This window comes from Nesoenas mayeri (genome assembly GCF_963082525.1).
Source record: "Nesoenas mayeri genome assembly, chromosome: 8".
NCBI classification, from domain to species: Eukaryota; Metazoa; Chordata; class Aves; order Columbiformes; family Columbidae; genus Nesoenas; species Nesoenas mayeri.
The window spans coordinates 32,362,972-32,382,802 of record NC_137554.1 but is presented as its reverse complement, the minus strand read 5'-3'; the positions used below and the strand labels follow the sequence as shown (position 1 = coordinate 32,382,802).

At 53.5% G+C, this 19,831-nt stretch overlaps 1 protein-coding gene across 1 annotated transcript in view; it reads left to right on the top strand.

Moving 5' to 3' along the window:
- Nucleotides 1-181: 181 nt before the first annotated feature.
- Nucleotides 182-19,831, top strand: part of ZSWIM5 (zinc finger SWIM-type containing 5) — a gene marked incomplete at its 5' end in the record, with an annotated part of 110,493 nt that continues 90,843 nt past the window's right edge. Inside the window, 2 exons of the mRNA XM_080349105.1 lie at nucleotides 182-313; nucleotides 10,136-11,165. Coding sequence (XP_080205231.1) covers nucleotides 182-313; nucleotides 10,136-11,165 — 1,162 coding nt within the window. The remainder of the gene's footprint in view (nucleotides 314-10,135; nucleotides 11,166-19,831) is intronic.

Genomic DNA, 19,831 nt, shown 5'->3' with positions numbered 1-19,831 from the left:
GGGAGCGAGGGGAGGAACAGCGTGTGCCCCGCAGGACGTGATTCCAGGGGATGGGGGCATTAGCAGTGGTAGGAGGTCGCAGCACCCCATGCTCCAAACCCTGTACCCCACAGTTGTCACACCCTGGGGACCCTGCAGGCCTTGCACACGGGTATGTGCAGTGCTGATGGGTGGCCGCAAGATGGTGGCCTTGTCCCCTTTTGGAGACCTGGAGGCTGTATCCAAGGCCCACAGCCCTGGGAGGACAGGGGTGAGGATCCTGGGCTCTCTCCTGGGGGAGAAGCAAGATGGGAGGGTGATGCGGAGGTCTGGAGTACGAATAAAACCTCTGTGAAGCGAACCCTGCTCAGCCTGGTCTCTGGTGCCTCTTCCCCAGAGGGGGTGGGGGGCTCGCTCGGCGCTGGGCTGGCCCTGGACTTTTCTCTGGACACAGGGAGGGACTTGGGGCTGCCTGTGGACCCCACAAAGCAAATGCCGGTGGTGACTTGCATTCCCTGGCGCAGAGATCTTGGAGTTGAATGGGTTGAAGACCAAAGAGACCCTTATGTCTTCATACCTTCTGGTTACCTCCTGCCAGATGGGAACCCAGGGCTTAGTCCCCTCCCAGTGCAGGACATTCCAGGAGGAAGTTTGGCTCAGCACCCCGATCTCCAGGGTGTAGGTGTAATGTTGGGGTGCCTGCCTGGAATGGCTGTTGTGGGGCTGAAGTTCCCACATGCAGTTCAAGATCATCTTGGGCATCTTGTCCTCATTGCCCAGCCTGGTCTCCATTGCATGCAGTGCTGGGGCCACCCAGCCCTCAGGCAGCTGGGTTCTGCGTCCCTGGCAGGCAGTCATGCCTGTCTGCACCCCGGGTCACCCCCATGCCTGTCTCAGCCCTGTAGCCCTTCACTCCAGCTCCATCCATCATCCCATACCTGTCCTGAATTCTCCATCTTCTGTCTGGGCCCTACAGCCTGAGTGGGGAGCAAGAGGTGCTTTTTCTGCTCAGTGTTATGTGATGCCATGCCATGGTACATGTCCTGCTGATGATGCTCTGAGCTGAATTTGTGCCCCAAGTCCTGGGGAGATGAACTCCTCCTCCCTGTCTCTGTGGGATGATGCTGTGGCCAGTAACTGGGGTAAGAGCAAGGATGAAGAACAGCTGCTCCTCATGAGGATAAGGGCAATGGGATCAGGTGGGTCTTTCTTCCCAGCCCAGGGGACCCAGCCAGGCTCTCCCACAGGGTGCTGGTTGAGACCCTCCTCCCCCTACTCCATGTCTCTTGCTTCCTCCCTCCTTCTTCTCCCCCTTCCTCCTCTACCTGCTCCCAGCAGCCCACAAGGGCACCTCTGTCTGCTGCTCCTGCCATCAATATTGAGGTTATCTTTTTCTTCTGGCAGCTGCTGTAATTGAAACAAAGCAGGCCGGGCCTCACGGGCTCCGCTCCTCTCGCTCATTTTGCTGGTGCTGCTGAGACAACTAATTCATCTTATCGATGTGCGGTTGGCCTCTTTTCCACCAGATCCAGGCAGAGCCCTGTCCCCACCACGGCTGCTGGGACCAGTTTGTGTCCCTGAGGCGCGCTGCTGGGTGCTGCTCTGACCCAGCCTCTGGTCCTCAGCTTGCAGCAGCTGGCCACAAGCAGATGCCAGAGGTGAGAGGTGCAGACTAGAAGGATGCCGATGACTTTTATCACTTTCTTTTGCCTTCTGGTGCTTCCTCAGCCCTTTCATTAAATTCTACAACCTTTCCTTGCACAGCTTCTAAAGGCGACCCTGGCAAGGAGGTGACATTGCGATGAGTGGGGCATACACCAATGTGCATTCCCTCGCTGACAACCAGACCTACGAGTAGCAATGGCAGGTAGATGGATCAGGTCTGGCGCTGGGTGGGTAGCCCTGTGGCCCTGTGCTGCACCACTGCCTCCCAGCAGATGAATTTCCAGCCCTAAAGGCTTGGGTTTGGATTTTGCTTTGGGCAGAGAAACATGTGAAAGAGCTGTGACACCGTTTGGGTGTAATCCTGCATGTCTGAGTAACGGCCAGGGTTCAGGATCAAGCTCATGCTGCTCCATGTATAGCTGTCCAAAGGCCTGAAGGGCTTGGGAGTGCTGTGTTTGGGGTCTCCATGGCATTCCTTGCCCCTGAAAGGTGCTGGAGACCTGGTGGTCTTCAAAACCCGTGTGGGTGTCTGCACTCCAGCGGTGCTGAGGGAGAGCTTTGCTCCGCGTGGGGCGGAAGAGAGGCGTTTTGGGGGAGGTCACGGGCTCTTTACATTGCTGATGTTGCAGAGAGTGATGTGGGGAGTCAGACAGCCCCAAGGAATGCTCAGCTGTTGGGGGGTGGTCAGCAGGGGAGGGTCCAAGGCAAGAAACTGGGGCTGACATCGGGTCCCGGCAGTGCCGCACCGTGGTACCCTCGTGTCTGTGGCTGTGCCACCACCCCAGAGGAGGACAGACCCTCGTCCCACATCACATGCAGCCTGCTGCCTTGGCCCTGTGTGCTGCTCCGGCCAGCGGCCAGCAGAACCTTTCAGGAGAGGGGGAACAGCCAGTCCTAATGTCAACAGAGGCCTCTTGTGCAGCGATGCTGTGTCAAGAAGAGGAATGGGTCCCTCCTCCTCCGCCCATTCATCTGGCAGCCAGGGCTGGCGTGCCGCCAAGCCAGCCTGCTTTGGAAACATTTCATTGAGGAGGCAGCTGAGCCTAGGAAAACAGAATGAAAATACACAGAGAGATCACTGTTGTTAGGCAAAATACAAGCAGGCGGCTGCATTTCTGACCCCTGAGTCCAGCCCAGCCAGGCCCCTCTCGCTCCTATGGAATGAGGATGAATGCTGCTGCCTGGGGACAGGGCTCACGTGTCTCCATCATGTGTTAGGAGCTGGGGAACGAGGGCTGCAGAGCTTGTCCCCAGTTTTGGCCAACTTGCTGATGTCCCTGGTGAGCAGGTCCAGATTCACCTTGTTGTACCATTGCTCAAGAAGATGGGACAGAGCAGAGAAACAGCCACAGAAATGAGCCAGCCCCAGTGACTCGTGTACCAGTGCATGGCCACAGTGCTGGAGGCTGGTGAAGATGGGGCTGTGGAGGCACATTAGATATTGGCCTCATTCATCCCCATCTCCATCACCAGCCCTGACTGGGCGTGAGGCCACCAGCAGGACAGACCCCAGTCCCTGGGTTTTCAAAGACCTGTTGCTTGGCATGCCCTGTCTTTGGTCTGCTGGCAGGAGGAGAGCAGAGTCACCCAAAGCAGTCCCCAGGGGCAGAGGGTGGAGGCACCTCTCTGGCTTTTGGGTGAAGGTACACTCAACATATTCGCCTCTCCTGTTGCTTCCCCCATAACTTCTCCCTCCAAAGGCCTCCAAGTCTCTCCCAGCCGTTTGCTGCCCTGCAGCAGACCCATCCCAGCTCCTTCCCTCCTTCCTGATGGGTCCAGAGGGGGAGGCAGATCCAGAGGTCCAGCCCCATGGGACATCAAGGCTCCCACCCCAGCACAGGTGCTCTCGGTGCCACCATGGCACAGCTGTGCTTGGCTTCACCTCCTCTCTCTGTCCACCCAGCATGGTCCAGCCATTGCCACGCAAGAACAAAATGGCCATTTCTCTGTGCTGCTTGTTTCCAGCCCCTGCCTTTGCTCACCATCAACAGATGATGGCACAGAGGGAACAGTTTGCTTCTACTATTTATGGTTTTGATCTGGGGGTTGAAAGGAGCCCAGTGTGAACAGGCAAAGCCCAGTCAGCACCCCAGGAGAGACACATCTCACCAGCCCAACACAGGTGGATTTGCAGCATGGAGTAGATGCCCAAGGCATCACAGCACAGCACAGCGCCGAGCCACCATGTCCTGCTCTTGTGCTGGGTGGCTTCAAGAAGAACAGGCTTGTGCCACGACTGCTGGTGCCTCTACCAAAGCTGCTACTGGCTCCTATGCATGGAATGACATGTGAGGACACTGTTGTGGAGGAGAGCTGGGATGAGTGCGCTGTTAAAGGGAAGGTCAGTGTGGGGCAACCTTCCCCTCGTCCTACTGCACCCCAACCACCCCACGCCGGGGGCAGCGCTGGGGTCCAACCGCACAAGTGGGTCCCCACGTGGGATCTCCATGCTGCTGAGAGCTGAGGTATGTGAGCATCCATCATGGGGGTTATTCCTGACCTGGTGAGGCAGCTGAGGGAAGACGACAAACACATGGAGCAGCCTTTGAGAGAGCACTGTTAACACCTACTGAAAGGCACTGATCCTGAGCTCGGGTGGGCAGCTTCCTCCTGTAAGAGCCCTGTTAAGGCCATAAAAGACAAGCTGAGTTAATGATGTTTATTGGGTTTTACTATGGAAGAGGTCCCAGGCTGGAGCCTTGTGGGGTTTTTTTTCCCCTCCCCACCACAGATGTGCCTGTGGAAATGGCTCTGGAATTGAAACGGATGGTGAGGAATGACCCAGACCAGATGCTCCATGTTCTGAGCTCCAGCTCCAGACACCTGCTGCTGAGCGTGGCCTGGCCCGGGACGTGGCAGTGGTGACAGTGACGGTCTCCGTGGCATCTGAGGGACCGCTGCTCGGTGGGGCTGGTACAACGGTGCGGGTGGCTGTAAAGACCAGCAGCACCAGGCATGAGGAGAAATACTACATTAATACTACAAATACTACATAATACATTTATCATTACTTGTTTTCTCTTTTTCCCCTAGACACCCAATCAATCAGCACGCAGTAATAAAGCCACACATCCAATTAGCATCCAATGATGTGGCCAACCAGCCAATCAGCCCTGTGGCACTGTAGTTTCCCAGCCAATCAGCCGAGCAGCATTGTAATCTCCCAGCCAATCAGCCATGTTGCATTGTAACCTCCCAGCCAATCAGCCAAGTGGCATTGTAATCTCCCAGCCAATCAGCCAAGCGGCATTGTAATCTCCCAGCCAATCAGCTGTGCCTTGTGCGCCCATTGCCAGTGGTGGGGACAGGCAGGGCTGCCCACCCCCTGGGAGCCGGTTCCCAGGTTTCGGGAGCTCCACCGCTCTCTTGTTCCAGCATTAATTATGCTCCATCACTAAGATTTTGTAGCTCCTTGTTGAGTCCGGATTTGTCCAGCTTTCAGCCTCTTCTCTGTTGTTTCTTAGCTTGCAGAATCTGTATGTTGTCTTCTCCCCACTACAGATCTTTTTCTTTTTTTTTCCCTGAAAACGTGAAGTTGGCTCAGTGTGTTGTTTCCCACTGGTTTAATTTCTCCCTCCTTCCCTAGAAGACCATTCCTCACCCAGACCTATCTGCATTTTAATTACCATTTGCTAAGTGTGTTAAATGCAGGGGGTATAAGGCTGGAAGGACGCAAAGGGGTTATTGTGTAACCTACCGTTGGTTCTCTGCTCATGGAAGAGGACCAGGGTGCTGGGTGACAGAGGGATGAGGGACGAGCCCCAGCCCTGCCCTGACTCCAGCTTCCCAGCCGCCTGGACCTGCAACCCGCTTGCATCTCCAAAGTGGGGGCAGACCTGATGCAAAAGGCTAACGGGCATGTGTTGTTTATGCCTCACTTTGCCATCATTTATTCATGCTCTTGTAGCCTGCAAAATGATTCCCCAGTTATTTTAGCATCTCTAATTAAGAGGAGGGAGGTTCAGTGCCTGAGAGGGGGCAATCGTTCTGCTGAGCTCAGCGCCGTGGCAGCCAGGCTGGCCGGGATGGATGCCGCTCTGTGGCGTGGAGCTGAGCAACTTTCTGGAGCGCTCTGTGCTTTTAGAGTCTGCGCTGGGGAGGGAAGAGACAACTGTTTCTCCTGGAAGCCAAAGGTCTTCTCTCCGTAGCTGCTCCATGCTTAATTGCTGGCCTGCACAGCAAATGCGTTTGCTGGAAGGGTGCAGAAATCCCTGCGGCAAGGCAGAGGCTCAGCACTTTGCTGATCTTACGGAGGCTGTGGGAAGGCAGCCCTGGCAAGCCAGAGATGTGACGGTGTGTGGGAGAGAGGGAACAGCAGCTCCTGACATCTGTAACTCTCTGGTTGGGTGCAATGGGGGGTCTGGGTCTGCCCGATGCCATCCTGACACCTGGTACCCAAGCACCTCGCTCCATTTTAATCCATTTCTTGCTGCTGCCCCACACCATCTCCTTGTTCCTCATGCCCCTCTGCTGCTGGGTGTCCCCTCTCCAGCTGTATGAAGGAGCTTCCCAACTTCCCACAGACCCCATTCCCACAGTGGGGTTGCCGGCTCCCCCCACCCACACCCCCCAACCTCCTGCCGGGGTCCTCCAGGACCCCCAGCCCTGCCAGGTCCGAACTCCCGCACCTGTGGTGCATGGCAGGTGTTGTGTCGGGGGTGCCCTGGGGACAGTATGGCATGGTGCTGGGTGCAGGCACCCTGGATCAAACATGGCCTGAGGTTGTTCTCAGGGATTGCTGTTCCCCGTGGCAGCAAAGGGCAGAGAAGCTGCAGCAGCCTAAGCATGCACTGCTTTAAACTTGCACATCCTTGAGCAGATATAGGGACATACGGGCAAGCAGAGCTGTTCCTATGTCAAAGTGGGGGTGAGAGAAGCCGTCCTGCACCTGATCTTTGATTTCAGCCTGTGCTTGGAGAGGGGAGGTGGTACCTTCTGTCCCTGCATTTCTCTTTTGAGTACACAGGCAATTGCAGTTACAGCTGGAGGTCTCTCAGATTGTTAGTTTGGGAAAGTTTCATAAAAAACTGTCTGGCTAGTGAAAAGTAACTTTCTTAGAGTCCCTGCTGAAAGAGGAGCACAGCAATAACTCAGCATTAATGAGTTAGTGGAGGATACATGGGGGATTTGAACAGCTTGATGGCAAAAAACTCCAGCTCAAGCTTATACAGTGTTGGAGACCTTACTATGCACTGGAGAACCTGAAAATGGGGCTCAGCTCCACAGTCAACCAAGCCAGTGTATGTTTCCCCTTGCTTGCAAGGCCGGATATTTCATTAAGCAATGCTCTCTGTGTCTTCCTGGGTGTCAGATCCACAGGAATAAATATCCCAGGCAATGGATCCCTCTGCTTCTTGGTGCACTAAGGCAGGGGAGCTGTGGACTGTATTACTCGCTGTGTCCTTTCCCTTCTGCCTCTGCTCTGGACAGCACCGGCAGCACAGGAAAGGCAGAAACCACCACACTTCCAATGGGTGCCTGGGGCTGGTGGCTGTAGCAGGGAGCTTGGCTCTGATAGACGTGGCTTTGGCTGTGTTGGAGCAGCAAATCCTCTGGGTGGCTGGAGCAGGAGCTTGGTGGTCACCTGGTTAATTTGCCATAAAGCTTCTGCTGCTCTTGTGTATATTCCTCTGTCACCAGAGGTCTTCCTCGGTGTCAATGGGTCTTGCAAAGCTCTGCTGTCATCTCTGCAGGGCTCAGCCAGCGTTACTCGTGTTAGTGAGGGCACAGGTTCAGGGTCAAAGCAATGTCAGAGGCATGAGAGCATCCAAGGGAGAGGAAGATGCCCAGGGAAAGGCAGTCTTTCTGCTGGCTGTGGGATTCGGGCATGGTGGGGAGAGGAGAGCAGCTACACGAAGGTGTGCAGGTGGGAGCAGCCAAGAAGGTGGCATCCCCTTGGGCTGAGACATAGCACCTACCCGCACTTACCCTGCCTGCCACAAAACAAAGCACAGGTGCCAGGAAACCTGCAGAGAACATCTCAGCAACATCCTTTTCCTCTTTCTTTGTTGGAGCTCTTGAATTTAGTTTCTAGCAAGAGGCAAACAGATTTCTTCCCCTACAGCACCTGCACCAGCCGGACTGCTGACTGAGCTGCCCCCCAAAGAATTTCCCACAATATTGTATCGCACTGCTGCCTATCTGCAGCGTAGAGCTGTGCAGGCTCCAGCCCTTTCGGTCAGTAAATTTTCTAGCCAAGGACTCAAAAGAAAATTCTTTTCTGGGGCCAGCATGAATAATCAGCCCTTTGTGAATAACACCAGTGCTCAGACCAGAATGGCTGGAGTCAGTGGGTCCGAACACGGACAGATCCCAACCAAACAGTCTCTAAGCCAGGAGGGGAAGCGGGGCTGCCAGTGGTAGAAGCTCAGCAAATGGCCGGGCTCAGGAAAGCGTGAGGTGAATTATTGATGTACCTGGTTCCAGGCTCTGAATGAGCAGCATCAGGGGCTGGGCGGGAGGCTGACATTTCACATCCTTCCCTGGGGAGAAGAGGTCTGTCCGCGTTCTCTGGGAGGAGAAGTGCTCCCCCCTTGTGAAATTCAAGGCGGTAATGAAAGGGACAGGGAGAAACAGGGAGCAACAAATGTTCAGATGAAGAGGGAGAAGAAAAATAGATTGATTTGTCTTTGAAATAACATGCTAAACCCCCGGAGACAGGCTGGCCAGCCACTACACCGACCTTGCTTTGATTTGAGTCTGGATTATATGTTTTATGCAATGAAAAGTCAGCTTGTTGGGAATGAATAACATCCCTGCTCAAGCTGAAGTCTAAAATCCTCTTTATTGGCACCGTCTGGGGACAATGTAAGTAAGGACACTCAAGGTTGTCACTAGGTGAGCTCTGCAGAGACTGGTGACAGAGGGACCAGGCAAGCCGAGGTGCTGTGTCCCTGTCTGAGCAGAGCCGGTGGGTGCAGGCAGACACAGGTGCCAGCAGAGACTCCTGGGCAGTTGGGCTGCTGTAACACCAGAGCCCGCAGCCTCCATCATCATCAGAGCTCAAGATGCTGCTGGACTGGTCTCTGCTGGAAGGATGTGCTCTACCTTGGGGCAGGAGGGTGCATTGGGATGGACCCTTGAGGTCCCTCTGTGCACAGGGAGGGCGAGGGCTGGACAAAGCCCTTCTCATCCCGCCAGGTCCTGTTGCAGCAACCAGGGGTGATGGGCAAAATGCTGTGCTTGCAAGTATTCCGTGTTGCAACCATCCCTTATGGAGAGCAAAATACCCTTCAGGGTTAAAGAAACGGGGATGTGATTGCTGGGGAAAACATAAACAAATCTGTGTGTAGGTGCTGTGGTGACAGGGTGGCCAAGTCCTGCCACCGGTTAGTGCTGATTGTCTTGAACAAGACCAGCAGCAGCAAGGAACACCTCAGCCTTCAAGGAAAACCTCTTCCTGACCTTCATTGATTAGCATGTGGCTTATGCTCTAAAATGGAGAGCTATCATTGCAGTAGGTCTGCCTGCTCTCATTACCTGCCTGAGATCTGATTCCTTCCCTTTGGGTCCTGAAAAGGAGACCTTAGGCTTGGAGGTACCTCATGGTATAGCCAAAGTGCATAATTTATTTCCTGTTCCCTAATTGCATCACCCTGTTATTCCAGGAAATGTACTCCTGCTCTGTCAGTAAGAGTAAATAGGAGATCTCTGCAACAAGGGAGTAACCAGTAGTGCTCTAGATGTGACTGGACTGCAGATAGGAAGGAATTGGGTTTAAATTCTCAAAGCACTGAGAAAAACAGAGTAAGAAACCCAAATTCTGAGATCAGTGAGCTCTGCTCTTCCTCAGAGGTTTGTCACTTGAAATTAGGCAGGACAAAAGAACGGGAATATATTTCTGGGGAAAATCCTGGGACAACGTCCTGCTGGACATGGCAGCAAAGTGACCGGCCCTGGCAGGGCAGCAGTGCTCTCTCCATCAGCCCCACGCTGTGCTGGTCCCAGGGGTGCTGCCATCACCCTTCACTGAAGCAGAGGCTGGTGAGGAGTCGGCTCTCTGGATTTTGGGGTGCTGACTCAGGCAATATGTGCTCAAGGACCTCACTTTAATGCAACCCCAGCTAAGAGCAGAGCGGAGCTGCCTGGCAGTCAGCACTGCTTGCATTTCTTCATCTCCTCTGCCAAAGGCCAAGTGTGACAACAGACCAGGTATTCTCTCTGCTCCCAAGGAAGCTGCAGTGACGTGTGGGCTGAGCATCTTCACTACAGAGCTTTAAAAGGAAAAGCAAACCCTGATGCCCACTGAGGGCTGTGCTACCTGGCGTAAATCCGAAGGTGATTTGTGGGTTAGAGCGTGTGTTAGGTTTGTGGGTTAGACTGGGCGTTGAGGCCGGGTGCCGCGGGTCCCAGACTTGCAGCAGGTCCCGGGGTCCCGCCGGCCGCCTCCGGGGCAGCGGTGCCATGTCCAGCCCTGCCGTGTCCCTTCGCTGTCTCTGACTCAGCACAAGCTCCTTGCACTCGGCTGTCCCGGCACTCCCTCGCCCTCCAGCGCCGTGGGGACCGGCAGCCGCGCGGCTTTCCCCCTCCGCGTCCTCCAGGCACGGGGGACACAGCGTCCCCCGTGTCCGTGTCCGCCACCCCCGCCTGGAGACACAGCCCGGAGGGCAGCGGGGCGGTGACCCGGGGCCACCCCCCCCCGCCCCGCGCAGCCGGCGCCCCGGCAGGTGCCGGTAGGAGCAGGGGTCCGGCGGCCGCCGGGGACGGGCAGGGGGCAGCGGAGCGTCCCGCCCCGGCAGGGGCCGGCTCCCGGCCGGCGGGACCACCCCCTCCAGTCTCCACCCCCGGTCCCCCCCCCCCCGCCTCTCCTCCTCCCCGACTCTCCTCCCCTCGCCCGGCTCAGTCGGTCGCAGCCATGGCGGAGGGAGGAGAAGGAGAGGAGCTGCTCCGCCCGCCGCTGCCCGCCGGCGCCCCGGGCCCCAAGCGCTTGTGCTCCCGGGCCTGCCCGGCGGGGGGCACCGGGGCCGCTCACCCCCGTTCCGGCGCCGCGGGGGCCGGCGCGGGGCCGGGCGCGGGAGCCAGCGGGGCCCCTCCGGCGCTGCCCGGCTGCTGCCCCGCGGCGGCGGCAGGGACGGCGGGGGCGGCGGGGACGGCGGCCGCGGGGCCGGGCGGCGGCGGCGGGGCGGGCAGCCTGCTGCAGCCCGAGTCGCTGCTGGACGCGGCGGCCAAGCGGGTGGCGGGGAGCTGGGCCTTCGAGCGGGTGGAGGGCCGCTTCCAGCGCATCCCCGAGCCCGTCCAGCGCCGCATCGTCTACTGGAGCTTCCCCCGCAGCGAGCGGCAGATCTGCATGTACTCCAGCTTCCAGCCCGGCCGCGCCGCCGCCGCATCCCCCGCCAGCGCCGCCGCGGGGGGACCCGCCGCCGCTGCCCCCGCCCCAGCCGGCGAGGAGAGCCCCGCCGCCGGCCCGCCGCAGCCCGCCGCCCCCGCCGCCGCCCCCGCCGCGCCGCAGGGCGAGGGGCTGCCCTTCCGCCGCGGCATCCGCCTGCTGGAGACCGGCGCGGTGGACAACGTGCTGCAAGTCGGTGAGTGCCGCGACGGGGCCCCGGGGGCTTCTGTGTCGTCCCCCCCCTCCCCGCCCCATCCGCTCCGAACACTTCAGCCTTTTGTCTGGCGCGGTTGTGGTTTGACAGGAAAATCCTGCCCCGGGGGCAAGGATCGCCTTGTGTCCCTCTGGGAAGATGCTGGCTATGGGTTTGGGGGGTGGGCGGGCTGGGGGTGCCCCCCTCCTTCGGTGAGGTGTGTGTGCCCAGTTGTCACCGGCAGCAGCCCGCGGCGTGGACGCCGTCCCTCCAGCCCGAGTGGGAAAATAAAGCCAGCCCGCCCCTAAAGCGCCCGTCGGGGATTTGTATGGAGAGCACGCAGCCCTGCCGGCCTCCCCCACTTCGCCCCCCCGCCCCGCAGAGTGAGTCCCTCTCACCCCTGAGCACCCACACCCACGCTCCCACGGGTGTCCTGGCCCTTCCACCGGGAGATGGGTTTATAAACATAATGCATCTCTCCAGCAGCTCTGAGCGTTTGCCTTTGTCTTCTCCAACAGGGTCTCTTCCCCCCTAGGGAAAGCTATGAAGGGGCATCTACTCTCTGCTTTTCCCTTCCCAGCCCCCTGCGTGGGCTCTTTTAGTGGGACTGGTGGGTGGAAAATGAAGGGCAGGTTTGGGGTGACAAGTTGGGTGGGCTGGCGGGTACCACCGGCAGCCCGGTGCGATGCGCTTTTTGGGGACGGGTGCGCGGCCTTCTCCCTCCTGTTTGGTGATGAAGGGGCCGTGGGAATGGTGGTGGGAATAATGGCATCGTGTTTTCTCTCCGTGGACAGGTGGCTTTTGTGTGCGCTGGCGGAGAGGAAATGTTCCTCTTCCCCTGTCCTTCCAGTACTTGTCCCCATCCAAAAGCCACCTTATATCTGTATATATTTAAAGAGACACAAATTGTGGTGTTTTACATAAAATAATCCGCTCCTGGTTGTTATTGGAAGTGATTGAAATGCGCGTTGCCATTAAAATGACATTAGGCTGGAATTTGTTTTGCAAATGCAAAATGTAAATTCATTTTGTGCCAGGCTATGGCGTGAATGAGCGAAGGGAGGGTGGTTTTTGTTGTAAGAAAGGGTGAGTTCAGCCGTGTTTATTTAAAGAGCCCTCCTTCCTTTTGGGGAAGAAACAGCTTTAAAAAAAATCCCATTTGGTACAGTTTACATTCAGAAGAGCCTTATCAAAACATTTTCCATTTGAGACGTAAAAATAGGAGACAGCAGAAGAATTCTCCTTCCACCTCTGAGGATACGCAGTGAAAATTCCTGAAGCACAAAAGGTTTTTTTTCTGAGCATACGATTATACCCCTTTTTTTTTTTTGGGTGAATTAATGTTTTCTAAGGGCTGCGTTAAGATGATGGATTATTTTAAGTCTGTTTAAAATACTTTGAAACTTAAAACTAAATATTTTTTTTAGAAGGAGAGGGAGTAGCTCCGCAGGAACTTTAAAATTAGGAGGAGGGGGGAATAATAGCTTACTGTGGGCAGTGCTTCACTGACCTGCCCACTGAGGTGTGGATGCAGTGGGCAGCTGGTGTGGGAGTGGGAGACGGAGGTAACGGTTGCCTAAACCCAGGGCTGGTTCTGTACAAAGGAATTTTATTTTTTAATGAGTTTTGTTAATTTATTTATCTCTGAGATGTGGCTCTGATGAGGTTTTAGCCAGTGCTGTGCAGGATCTGGGTGAGCGCTGGGGTCGGGGGCGTGCGGGATGCGCAGAGCGGTCCCATCCCAAAGCGACGTCCAGCGCTGGCATCCAGCATCACGCGCTCCCTGCGCTTCCCGCTGCTGCTTTGGGCGAGATGGAGGACAGGGAGGATGGTCGCGGCTCTTGCGTTTCATATCCCCTGACGAGTCTAAACCATCTCCCCAGCTTTGAAATCGGAGCTCACGCCCATTGTCCTCCGAACCGCCAGCTTTTTAGATGAAGCAGCATGTTCTGGAAGCGCTCGCCGCAAAGTCGGCGGGTGATTTATCGCATTTCTGCAGCTCAGAAGGGGTTTGCGGGATGCTCGCCGTGGGAGTTTGCCTTCGGGGCGGGGGGTTTGGGTCTCGGCTATAGTGTGGCTCCTCTGCGGGTGGGTGATGTGGGATCAGACACCTCTGTGTCTGTCCCCGGAGCAGCCCTGTCACAGCAGCCCCTCGCAGCGCTGAGCCAGAGGAGGAAGATTTACGTCAAACAAAAGGCTGTGAAGGGCTGCGTGTTTATCCGGGGCGGACGGGAGGCATAGCTGAGATGTCCTCCGCCAACTTTCCACATCCATCCTGCGGATGCTGCTGGAAGGTGAGGTGGAAGAGCTCCCGCCGCCGGCGACACCAACGCTTTGTGGCTGCATGTGCGTGTTTGCGGTTAAGATGGGCACTTTGTTGTTGGCTCAAATGGAAAAAACTCAACCCCCAACCCTGGCTTAGTTGATGCTCACCAGCGCTAAATCTAATCTGCTGTTCCCCTCTAAAGATCTCTTTAAAGGACACCGCCAGCTCCCAGCGTCGTGACCTGAAGTTTGCACAGTTGAGATTTACTGTTAATAAAGATCAGATGTTGGTGCAGCCGCGTCTCTGAGTCAGACCTGCGAGAAAATAAGAGTCGTACAGATGTAAAATTCCTTCTCCCTGTGGTTGGAAAAATCTCTTTGAAAAAACGAAAGCCAAAATCCAAGAGGAATGGCCTTCTGGAGATAGGAGGTGGTGTGTAAGGGTGAGGGTTGTACTCGTGGGGACAAAGTGCTTCAGGCTTCAGCTCTTGAGCTCTCCAGCTTTTTATACAGCAGGCAAGTCAAAAAAACCCCATATATGCCACATTATCAACCAATAATTCCTTCATGCTTAGTAAAACTTAAATGAGGCTTAAACCCTGATCTCACTGGAGTCATTAAATTGATTTTCTTTTTTTTTTTTCCTGCTCAAAGAAAGATCTTGGATGTTGAACACAGGCATCTTTGTCTTCTTAAAAACTGCTTTATTATTATGTGTACAGATCCTGTCTTTGTGTGTGTGTGGTGTGTGGGTTTTTTTTCTCTTTTAATTTTTAGACAAATGACAAAAGCATGCAGGAAAGGAATGCAGAAATGCCAGGCTTAATATAAAGCATGCAACTGCACTGCATGCCGGGAATCCTAAAGGATACAAAACCTTTAATGACGGCGGTTAATTTTTAACAAGTTCACTCGCATAAATATTTATGAACAGAAGTTTTTACACCATTATCTCTTGGGTTTTTGGAGAGAGAAAAGACCTTTGGTGGATTGTGACAGTAGGCTGTGATCCGGCAGAACAAATCCATGTTTCTCGCCTTCGCTCCCCAGCGCGGTATAATATGGTTTGCCCTTGAGTCGTCGCGGCTGTCGATGGGTGGGCGAAGTGTCCATGGCAATTTTAGGTGGGAATTCTCCCTTTTTCCACCCCCCAAAGCATCGAGCTTTGTGTTGTTCTTTGTGTTGTAACCAACCACTTAGGAACCTATACGGTGTGTGCAGCCTGTGGCTCCTTACCCACAGATAAGCCTTTGTGCCCTGATGGGGAGGTATGCGGTCCAGCCATAAGTACATAGGCAGAATTTACTTTTGCTGTTAGAGTAACAATGAAGCAGGGATTTAAAACGCGTTGGCTTTGTAAACACTTTCAGGGAGCCTGTTTTTTTCAAGCCTGTAATTAATCTGGACTATTTTATCTGATGCTTTGCAGGCAGTCCTGGGGACCGTCCCATGGTTAAGCTGGATGTCCAGGGCGGGGGATATTCTGACCCTGCTTCAGCAGCCTTGCGCCTGGGCAGAGGTTAAGCTAGACCTGATACCTGTAAATAATACCTGTAAATAAATGCCTTTGGCGCTTTAATTGGAGGAGTTGTGATTTGGAAGCGTTTTGTTACGCTGTGGTTTTCAGCTCCTGTTGGTGTGTGTTTATGATGCCTGTTGAAATGCAGCTTCAGAGGTAAAAATACTGATGGGTTCCTGTGCTCTTTAATGTGGTAGAAAGTGTTTTTTTTCCTAAAACTACTTTTAGGTTTTTAACTTTCTTTTGTTTCTGAAAAGCGCTCCCTTGTAGGTGAGCGTTCCCCCGTGACGTGGTACGGGGCAGAGGCTGAATTTGTATCCAGTTGGTTTTAAAACTCTAGATGCTGCGCTGCATTATAGAGCTGTTTATTTTGGGGAAAACACTTTGATGGGCCTCTCCGAGGCTGGTTGTGGCTGCTTTTGTTTTGTGTAAAGTTCAGCCACCTCGTGGGTCTGGGTTTAAGGCTGTATCCAGTGGGAGCAGGTTTGGGAGGAACACCATAGGTCATGACACGTATGTTTTTTCATGTTGAACCCTGGTGTCCCATGTCAGGGCGCTGCCAAAGGAGTTTACGTTTCCTGTATCCTCTTAGTTTTTGGGTGGAGTTGTTGTTGTACAACATGTTTCCAATTTGCTAATTAATTTTCACTCTATTTTTCTTTAGGGGTAGATTACTTTATCCTGCCATGAATATTAAAATACTTTAAACCACATAAACGGGGCTGGCGGAGGTTCATTAGCCCTATCATGGTGGAAACTGTTGAACATTTTAAATATACATTAAGCCCTTTACATTTCTAATTATTTTTTCTGAACGTATGTAGTTAAAAGGGAGGATTATTAGGCATTAAAACTGTTTATTGCTGCACTCTCATAGGTGAGATATTTCTTGAGCGTGTTCTGGACTGTATTACAGAAACTGGGGTTGGAGATGATGGAAACCACCAGAGTTTCTTGCTGGTTGTGCTGGGAAAACTTTGACAGCTGGAATTATAACTTTCTTTATTTTTTTAGCAGATTTATTTGTTAGCCTTTGAGTCTTTTTTTTTTTTAAAGAGTATAAACAGACCATCTGAAGCTGGGATGTCTTTTTAACTGGGTGGTTAATTGCTTGAGGCAAAGTGATGCTTAAAGAGGCTGGAGACCTGAAGAATAAAGCATAAGAAATTAAATATTGAGTTTTGGCTTCAAGAATAAATAGGTTTGAAGTGTCTTTCAGGAAGTGTGACAAGTCCTGGGCGCTAGGAGTTTGTTCTCGGCTTGCTTGTGCCCTTAGGAAGCTTAGCCCAGGTGAGACACTGGCGTTCTCTGCTTCCAACCTGAGCCATTTACAGCAGATCTTAATGTTGCCCACATCTAGAGGGAATCTTTAGGAAATATTTAACTGTGCTAAAACAGCAGTAACATAAACCACATGTGTCTGCGTGCTTTGTTTCTGGAGCTTTGTGCGAGGGAATGTGCTTTGCTGTTATTCGATGCTCGCTTTGATGTTAGATGCTTTATGATTAGTCCCTCTAACCTCAGATGGGACTTTTGGAAAACTTAAATGAGCTCGTCTGTCCAATAGCTCTGTAAAGTCACATTCAGCTGTCAATCATATCTTGTGGTGTGTCAGCTTTTAATTTCATTTGGAAATATATATATATATATATATATAAAAGTAGTCTTGATAGCGTGAGGCTGGAAGAGAGAGTTCATGGGTTTGTGTATTTCCTTGGTGTATGCGTGAGCCTGGCCTTGGACATGGACCATGGGGCAGGTGCTGAGTCTGCGGTGCCTTTGGGGTTACATCCGGCTCCCCTTTCCCAGCAGGAGACCTGCTCCTGTTTGGGGTTAGTGCAGGGTGGGTGAACAGCATGGCCAACATTGTGCTCATGCTTGATTTGTAGGGGTTTTGCATTTAGGTAGCACAGTCGGTTTGTGTTTAGTAGCGTGTGAGTTTTCCCTTGAGGCTGGAGTGGGTCACGCAGGTGAGGAGCTATGCGGGAATTTGGGGAAAAGCAGCAGCTCTTTGACTTCTCAAGGCAGCTGAGCTCTGGTTTTCAGTGAGAGACCAAGGCTTGTTGCTGTATGACAATGCTTTGTGCTTAAAGCGGGACAGTATTCTTCCGGAGGTGTTTGTTTCGGGGGGCAAGGCTTTGGTTTCTGTTCCTCTGGCCATGCTCTGAGGAGCAGACCTTGCGTGAGGTCCTGGGCGAGGTGGTGGGGAAGGAGCCTTTGCTCCCCATCTCTTCACACTGCTTGCTTTTGCTGGTTGGGCTGTGGTAAGGTTTGCTGGGGACCTGGGAAGGATGGTGCTGGGGTTCTCTCCTGTCATTGTTTAGCAGGGTTTTATTTTGGCTTTATTTCGACTTCGTTTCGGAAGGAGCTGGAGGCGTGAAATAGCTGTCTTCAGGGTATTAAAAGGAATTTCTAGTATGTCTTACCTTACACTTGATGCTGTCTTGAGGAGGTTATGTCACGGGGTTGTCATATTCCTCGTCTTCTGGGGACGAGAGGAGGGGAGGAAAGCGGCTCCTCTGAATAACTGGTTCCTGCATCTGCTGAGTCTTGACTTTCTCCGGCATCAGCATCAATAGAAATCGATCTGTTTTCCAATGAAAACAAAAACCCAAAGACACCAAACCTTGGCTGTGTTAATAACTGCTGTAGGACAAGTCTACCTTTTAGATGGAGCCAGTTCTGGAGCCAGGACACGCAGTGGTGGTGGGGAGCTCTCCCTGTCCCTTGGCAAAGCTACCAAAGCCCTGACGATGCTCTTCTGCAGCCTTGGAAGAGCAGGACTGAGACTCGCTTAATTTCCGACTTGGCTTTCACAAGGGTAGGGGATGATGCCCCTGACTTCTTGTTTGCAACAGGGCTTGGAAGGGTCATGGTAACATCTCACAGAGAGACAGGGGTCCCACAAAACCACTTCTTGGGTGATATTGGGGGAAAGCGTCTTCATGGTTTTACAATGAAATATCCCAGGAGCAGAAATTCTGTTTTTTTTCAAAGGCATTTAATCCTGATGTTTAAATATGAATAAACTCCACTCGGTTGGTGTGGCGGGTGTGTTTGATTCAATGCCGGGGATTCACCTGTGCATAACACCACCACGTTTCTCTCCAAATGGATTTTCTAGCGCCGTGTTTTAAGAGCATTTGCTTTTTTGTCTCAAGCTTACTGCTTAGGATTTTGCACAGGATTGGGGTTAGTCCTTGTAAAACGGTACATTTGAAGTAATGCACAAATTAATAAAATCCTGGGCTTTTTACTTGTCACATTCTAGGTGCGCGTTGCCAGGGATTTTTTATTTTGGCATTTCTCACATCATTAAAAACAAAGCCACAAATGTGCTTAGGAGGCAGATCTGCTGGGATGCCAGCTCGGAATGGTTGCATGCGGTTACACTGGTCCAGCTTGTCATCTGCCAGTGTCCTGCTGCCGTTGCCCCTGGGTTCAGATGGGAGGGGGGGGTCTGCATCCCCTTTGCGACACCCCGCTTATCGCCGGATGCCCATAACGAGCTGTCTGCACCTCCACCACCCAGCTCGTTTGACCGGGGGCCGCTAATCGTCATTGAGGTTCGCTCAGCGGGATGCAGCGTGGTATCTGCCTGGCTGCTGTCCTTGCACCTGGACACGGTGCCCGTGTCCCGCAGCTGCCGGCGGGGAGGGATTCCCCGTGGGAACGCCGGGGACGCGGTGTCTGGGACTTCAACAAGGTCAGGACAGGCTGAGCCTCCGCTCCGGATGCCGTCCAGTAGCCCTGGCCCCCATCCTTCAGCTGATGCCGGCATGTGGGTGACCGGTTGGGATGCCAATAATAGCCATTACTCATTATTGGTGTTATGTGGGGTTTTTTAAAGCCGTGATGGCAGGAGGCGCCGCGTGCTGTGTGCCCTGGCTGTGCGGCTGCCTTGATGAAGACGAGCGCCCTGTCAAAGGGGTGGCAGAGCAACAAATGGGAGCCTGAGATAAATAAAATTTGCATTAATGAACTACAGCGGCTTTGGATGCCAAATTAAAAGGAGTGTGTCTGGAGGATGAAAAATAAATGTATTTTCTGTCTTACTCACTAGTTCTCATCTCTTTTGATTTTCTTTATCATCGGAACATTTTTAAATTTTTTTTTTAAAGCCAGTTGTGTTTATTTTGGTAACAGTTCGTTGGCTGCTTTGTGTACAGAAGCTTTCTCTTGAAAGTACTGAAACTATATTAAAAGTGCTTTTGGCTGTCATCTTTTATTTTGCTTCTCCTTCATTCTTTTCCCCAAGCTGGGTTGTTGCTGTATCAAATGCTCTGAAACTGTCTGGTAGCGTTTTCCCTGCGGTGCTCTGTATAAACTGGAAATAAAAAGGGAAGAAATTGCAGGATTTGGATTTCTGCTCCCCCCCTCCTCACTCTGTATGTGTGTGTGTGTGTGTGTGTCCCATTGAAGTCTGAGCAGCTGTCTCCATCCGCGCAGCCCGCCGGTGGCATGCACAGATCTGTTTCTTGTGATTAAAGGGAGAAATAATACCCCAGTGTTTGGAGGGGGGACGAGATGGGGAGGGGGGGCAACCGAGTGCCTGGGGAGCAGCGCTTCTCCCCTCCTGCTTGGCCCAGGGTCCTGCCTGCTCCTCCCGCATCCTTACGGCTTTATCTCCCTATGGGTGAAGCATCCCGCGCCTCCCCACGCTGTTTGTGGGGAGCTGCCCTGCTGCAGCATCTCTTTCCTGGGGTGGGCTCCTCCATCCTGCACCGGCGACCTGCAGAAGCCCCGGGGTTTTTATCCTATTCTAAGGATGTTGAATCGTTTCGGCGGCACTGGAGCCGCTCGCTACCGGCGCACTTTGAAAAATACCCAGCAAGTGTCGAGCATCTGTCTGTGAAGGGGGAGGAAATCCCCCCCCCGTTATTAT